The following is a 6000-nucleotide window of genomic DNA, read 5'->3' as shown; positions in this document are numbered from 1 at the left end:
GTTGCTTATGTTTCTCAATGATGTCTTAGTAGTTAAAGATCAGCTCCACTGTGCTCCACCGAGCTCTGAATCTAGCCTGCTTTTCGACCAGCAGTTTTTCGGCTTTACTTTGCAATCGATTGCGGATGATGTGGATATTTATTTGGCTGGGATGACTGATGAGGCTTACGGTGCGGTAATTATCGCACAACAGAGACGTTGCAAACTCCCAAAAATGTTCCTGTCCTAAGACTGAATACTGCCTTCTCCTGTACTTTCGTCGTCCGCTTCTGCGATCGTTTTGAAGAACACAGGAGTTTGAATTAAGTGGGTACTTAGAGAAGTCACTGCAGTTGTTAGTCAACCTGTTTAAGACAGTGACACTCCCTGTCATATTGTCTTCACCGTCTGCTATAACACTGACCTTAGGCTGAATGGTCTTCGTGAGGGTCTTGAGAGTGTTGTAGACATTCTTACTGCTGCATGTGATAATCTTTTTGTCGATGTCGATTCATTGCTCCTGGTCTCTTTCATCTTCTTCATCACCTCCATGTTCGCTTTCTGGTAATTGCCCTAGAGCAAGGGTTGGTCTCATGCTTGTGTCATCTCATGCCTCATTTCTCTTCTTTTGTCACATAACTTCATGATTTTAGTCCGCACTCATAGTTTGTTATTCCTTTTATCTCACCCAAGCACTTGTTTGGCCGATTACAGAAGGGCACTTTGATGTTGTTAGTTTTTGACCTCGATATCATTTTCTTAGATGTTAAGAACTGCAAACTTACCACCTAGGCTATCTGTACTTAACATATCTCTGCTATCACTGGATCTTTCCATATCAATTTCGAAGTCAAGTCAAGCGCGAGCGTTTTTAGGCATGCGCTTGCTCTTTAACTTCAGCTTAATTGTGGCGAGCGCAATGTTATGCCGATGTCGGAAAGCGATCTTGTGTTTGCCTTGTTGTTGCTGGACTTGAACTCTTGCGGCGCCAGTACGAAATCGATCAAATTGTGTACTTTCCAGAGTGGGGCATATCATATTGCTGTTATTGACAGCGTGTTCAGCGTGTTGGCCAGGATGAGTTGGTGGCTTCTTGCGAACTCAAGGAGTCTCAACCCTTGGTAGTTGGTCTCTCCTAAAGTAAATCTACCTACTGTCCCTGACCACTCTTGATATAAATCTGGTCCTAATTTTGCTTTCAAGTCGCCTTGGGCAGTGCAATTCTTTTTAGTGGGGACCTTGACCCTAATGCGCTTTAATTCTTACAAGAACGGTTTTATCTCCTCCTCTTTGTAGGCAGCTGTCGGTGCGTAGATTTGTATGCTGGTAATGTTGTGAGGTCTTTCAGTGATACGGATGGACATAGGTCTGCTGGAGACTGGATTGCAACTTATGACGCTGTTGATTACCTCTTACATAATAAGAAACGAAACCCCGTTGCAGTTCATGTAATCCTCACCGCTGAACAATATCTGATGCCCTTCCCCTGCTTATGTTTCTCTTAAGCCGAGCAATCTTATATCGGCTAGTCCGATGAAGGTCCAAGCGGTAACGCTTCAGCTCGTGCGTCAGTTCATGGACCTTGTAAAACGCATTGAGTGGTCTTACGTTGCATGTTTAGTTAACTAGTAAAAATACCAGTAATTTATAAGGAGGTGGTTACATGAATATGAGCCATAGAATTGTAGCGAAATAAATAAATCAGAATAAGGTGTAAACAATTGTTTACTGCATATACGTCATTATATAAACACATTAATTAGTTGTAATGCATAATATACATGATATTATATACTCATACAGGAGGAAGCAAACATAAGACGAGCATATTCATTGTGTTGCATGGATAACATAGTGTGAACACAATAATTGGGTTTATTATTGTTATAACAGTTTAGTTTTACATAGAAACGAAAGGGAAACTACCATGTGTCGAGAATGTAATGTTGTTACTCATTACCATTGAACACAATTTTAATACTTAGCGGGCAATTATATTGAATCATAAAGTGATATTGTATTTATCATCAAACTATCACTTGATACTTGAACAGAGCTTCATACGAAATCGAAATGATTTGCATATAAATTGAATAGAAAGAAAGGCTAACTATGTGTGTTAAATAAAAACAAGCATACGATCCTTGGTTATCCTTATTTCTTAAAAATATAATTAATGTTCCTAATGAAAAATGAAATGGAATTGAAGGCGCATAGCTTATTAAAAAGTGGAAAAACTTAATTACCAAAATACTCAGTTTTCATCGAAAGATGTGTTCACACTTATAAACCCAATCCGAATTCGAAATAGAGATTTCTGATAAGCATGATACCAGATATTATTGTCAATCATCATTGATTCAATAAGAAGCAATTTAAGAAAGCGCCCAATCTATGGTTGCGTGTCAATAAGAGTTTAGCCGATTCAAGAACGCCATGATCTCACGATTAATCCAGTATTGTTCATAGTTAACGTACATGTAAAAGCAGTTGCATTTGAATCATCGAACTTAAATTATTCGACATATAGATAAAAACTGAATCAAGAACTATAAACCCTTTTTACCAGATTGCATCTTTTTGACGCGTGATGATTTACACAAATAACGTCCATAATATTACATTTATAATCACATACACTCGTGCAGGCTAAATGTTTACTATCATCCTCAATATCATAAAAGTAATATGTGTATGTCAAATCAACAAATCAAGGTTTTTGCTAATAGTCATTTAAAATTTTGGAGCGCAATATCGAGTTTAATTTATATTTGTTTTTGGAAAATTATATTGTGCAACTTATGTTATTACCATCATTTTCAGCATTGAAACACAAAACACAATCGTAGCCAGATATACACAATGATTGCACGAATCGGCACCACTAATTTGATAAAATGTTCTGTTTCGCTTGATTTCAAAATAGTATTTGTGATAACGTTGTAGTAAAAAGTTAATATTTTGCCAATTTTCTTTCTTTCAGATCCAATTATTTGTTACGGTGTCCGGTTGGAAACAGCGATGGCAAATAAATGAAAACGGAAACTGTTAATAACACACATGGCAAATGTGTCGTGTCATTAATTTGTTAAGTTTGCACGTATGAACATTTGTCATCCTTATCTCATTATGGCCACAACTTTAAGGGCTTGTAAATGTCGATTGACCGCCCGCGGTTTATTGTTAAGTTTTTTAACCCTGATTGTCGTGTGTTTCCTGTTCTTTGTATTTGAATCATACTTTTTATTTTATATACATAAAGCCACCTCAATAATAAGAAAGTCAGACACGACAAATGTATCAAGTAATGTGTTTCACTTCAACTTTACAAACTCAACCGTGTTTAAAGCAAACGGACAATTCGAATTATCAACTATCGCAAACAGTGACCTTAGATTCGATAAGAAGCAAAATGTTCGTTTCGACAATGAAGCGGTTATACTTAAAACAACCATAGCTTCCAGCCAGCCGCAAGATCGGTCACTTAATGTCACCACTTACAAAAACGATTCATGTGTTGATCTGAATTTAACACGAACCGAAACAAGCACTAATGGGATATTAGCATTTGAAACAAGTATGAAACACGAACATCTTGAAAAAGACGTGATGACACGTAATTCAACAGAGCGCCATAGTGAATGCAATAATTGTTTTAAACACGATTTTGAATATGTAATTCAGAATGACCACATCTGCGACACATTGGACATGCACGAACACATTTATCTTCTGATATTCGTTACCACTGTGCATACTAATGTCTTAAATCGACAGACAATACGGCGCACGTGGTTGTCATACACTAATAACAATACTGCGAATGCGAGGCACGTTTTCCTTTTAGGAAAAACAGCAGAGGACAGTTTACAAGAATCTGTGATGAGAGAAAATGAAATATATCACGATATCGTTCAGGAGACCTTTATAGACAGTTACAATAATCTGACATATAAAACCATCATGGGATTTAAATGGGCCTCCACAAAATGCTCTTATGTAAAGTTTGTTATGAAAACAGATGATGACATGTGGGTCAATGTTCCATCGATAATAAAGTTGTTGTCGGGAACCGATTTGGCAAACTATTTACAAACAGGGCTGACCGGCTTATGTCACCAAAAAGCATCACCGATCAGAGATAAACATTCTAAATGGTACGCCTCCTACAGTTCTTATCCAGAAGACTTTTACCCAGGGTTTTGTTCAGGGACTGGATACATGACCAGCATTAAAGTCGTGTCGGATATTTACCATGTTTCTCCGCAAGTGCCCTTTTTCCATCTGGAAGACATCTACGTTGCTTTGTGCGCGCGGCGACTTGGGTATTCGTTAAAAAAAACTTTAGGTTTCTACGCAGGGCCCAGTAATTTATGTGATTACAAAAAGGATAACGTCTTAACAGTTCATCAAGTTACGCCTTCGAAGTTGATTGAGATATGGAAACAGATTTGCAATCCTGCTGGACATGTTAACCCTTATGAGTCACAAACAGCAAATGTTACGCTCCTAAGCAAACCATTTGCTTGACTATCGTTAGAAGTCACTGTAGTTTATGTATGTGATATTCAGAAAACTGTAATAAGGTTAGTGTAGTGAGATTTGTTTGAACATACTTTTTCTACGACAATTAGTAGAAATTACTATAAAAACTGCATCCAATATTGATTCTTATTTTGTTAGAGTTCTGTAAGTTGATTAACACATAAACTCTTAATTCGATATTATTTCTTAAGCAATATTTTAAATATTGCTCCCATCTATTTGAAAATGAGCTACATATACTGTGTCTGTCATGGTGTATTGGAAAGCGTATCCGTCTAGCGAGACGAGGATCATGGGTTTGATCGCAATTTTGGGATTGTCCGTTCGATACCCTGGCCAAAATGCACCAATAACTGATTATACACGGGAAACGGTATCGAGAGCTTTTTAATCAGACTTAGCCTTTTGATGAACTTGCGCTAAAATAAATAAGTTTAAACTAAATATGATTTTAGTTTGTAAATCAACTGTCTGAAAACACAACATCTAGTTACTGGGTAGTATAAACAATTGTAATGCAATTATATTTGGAAAACCTGTTTTATGTAACCATATTTTATATTTTTGGTATAGTGTGGGTTGTTAGTAATATTTTAAGGTAAAAGTGTAAGTTTTGTTGGACGAATTTATAAATTAGTTCATTATTACTTTTATTAGAGCTTCTTATATTCACAGTCAATACCATTTGTTTGATGGATAATGTTGACCATTTATAATTCACGAAATTTTTACATAACGTTAAAACGTCTGTACCAAAAGTAAAAGGTACACAATAGAAAAAACATATAGTTTTACCTAAACGTTACGGGTTAACGTATTTATAAGGTGTAATCGTAAACTTTGTCATTATTGCTAATTGTTCAAACATAAACCTTGTCATTTTGTTTTGAAAATCTATATTCATAACTCACTGGTATTGCTGATGACACTTACAACGACACACACATAAGAATAAGACAATTCACCAATGGGTTTGTACAGACATGATATAACTGCGAGTTTTTCGTTGGCCCTATTTCTCAACAGCATGATCTTGGCATTGATCGGAATAAGATAATATTGTTAATCGTTTTAATTCATATGATAGTTTCCATATTTAAGTCGGGTAATATATATAAAAGAACTGCTAAACTAAAAAACGGTAATCGTGACCGTATATCCTTTAAACAAAGTCATACACACAGCCAGGTAAGAATAATCAATGTATGTCAAGCTTGTACTTTATCAAAAAGATGTTATCCAGAAATCCATTGTTTTTTTAAAGGCATATACAACGCTGTCCCATTTCATCCATCAACAAGTGTTTCTTTTAAATAATAACGGCCGATACGTTATGTGATTTCGAAAAAAGGTTTCTTGTTTGTATTGGGTTTGTTACCACATATTAGTATATTTCCCAAAATCTAGCCCATTCCGGAGTCAGTATCAGTCGAATGTTGCGTATCTTTACCAATTTGTGTTGCGGTCGAAAATAGT

At 36.1% G+C, this 6000-nt stretch overlaps 1 protein-coding gene across 1 annotated transcript; it reads left to right on the top strand.

Moving 5' to 3' along the window:
- The first annotated feature begins 3004 nt into the window (after positions 1-3004).
- Positions 3005-5185, top strand: LOC127873230 (beta-1,3-galactosyltransferase 1-like). The gene has a single exon (XM_052416993.1). The coding sequence runs from the start codon at positions 3082-3084 to the stop codon at positions 4507-4509; it is 1428 nt and encodes a 475-aa protein (XP_052272953.1). The 5' UTR covers positions 3005-3081; the 3' UTR covers positions 4510-5185.
- The last annotated feature ends 815 nt before the right edge of the window (positions 5186-6000 follow it).

Source organism: Dreissena polymorpha, chromosome 3 (assembly GCF_020536995.1).
Source record: "Dreissena polymorpha isolate Duluth1 chromosome 3, UMN_Dpol_1.0, whole genome shotgun sequence".
In the NCBI taxonomy this organism is placed as follows: Eukaryota; Metazoa; Mollusca; class Bivalvia; order Myida; family Dreissenidae; genus Dreissena; species Dreissena polymorpha.
The sequence above is the reverse complement of the archived record's forward strand: the minus strand, read 5'-3'. Positions and strand labels throughout refer to the sequence as shown.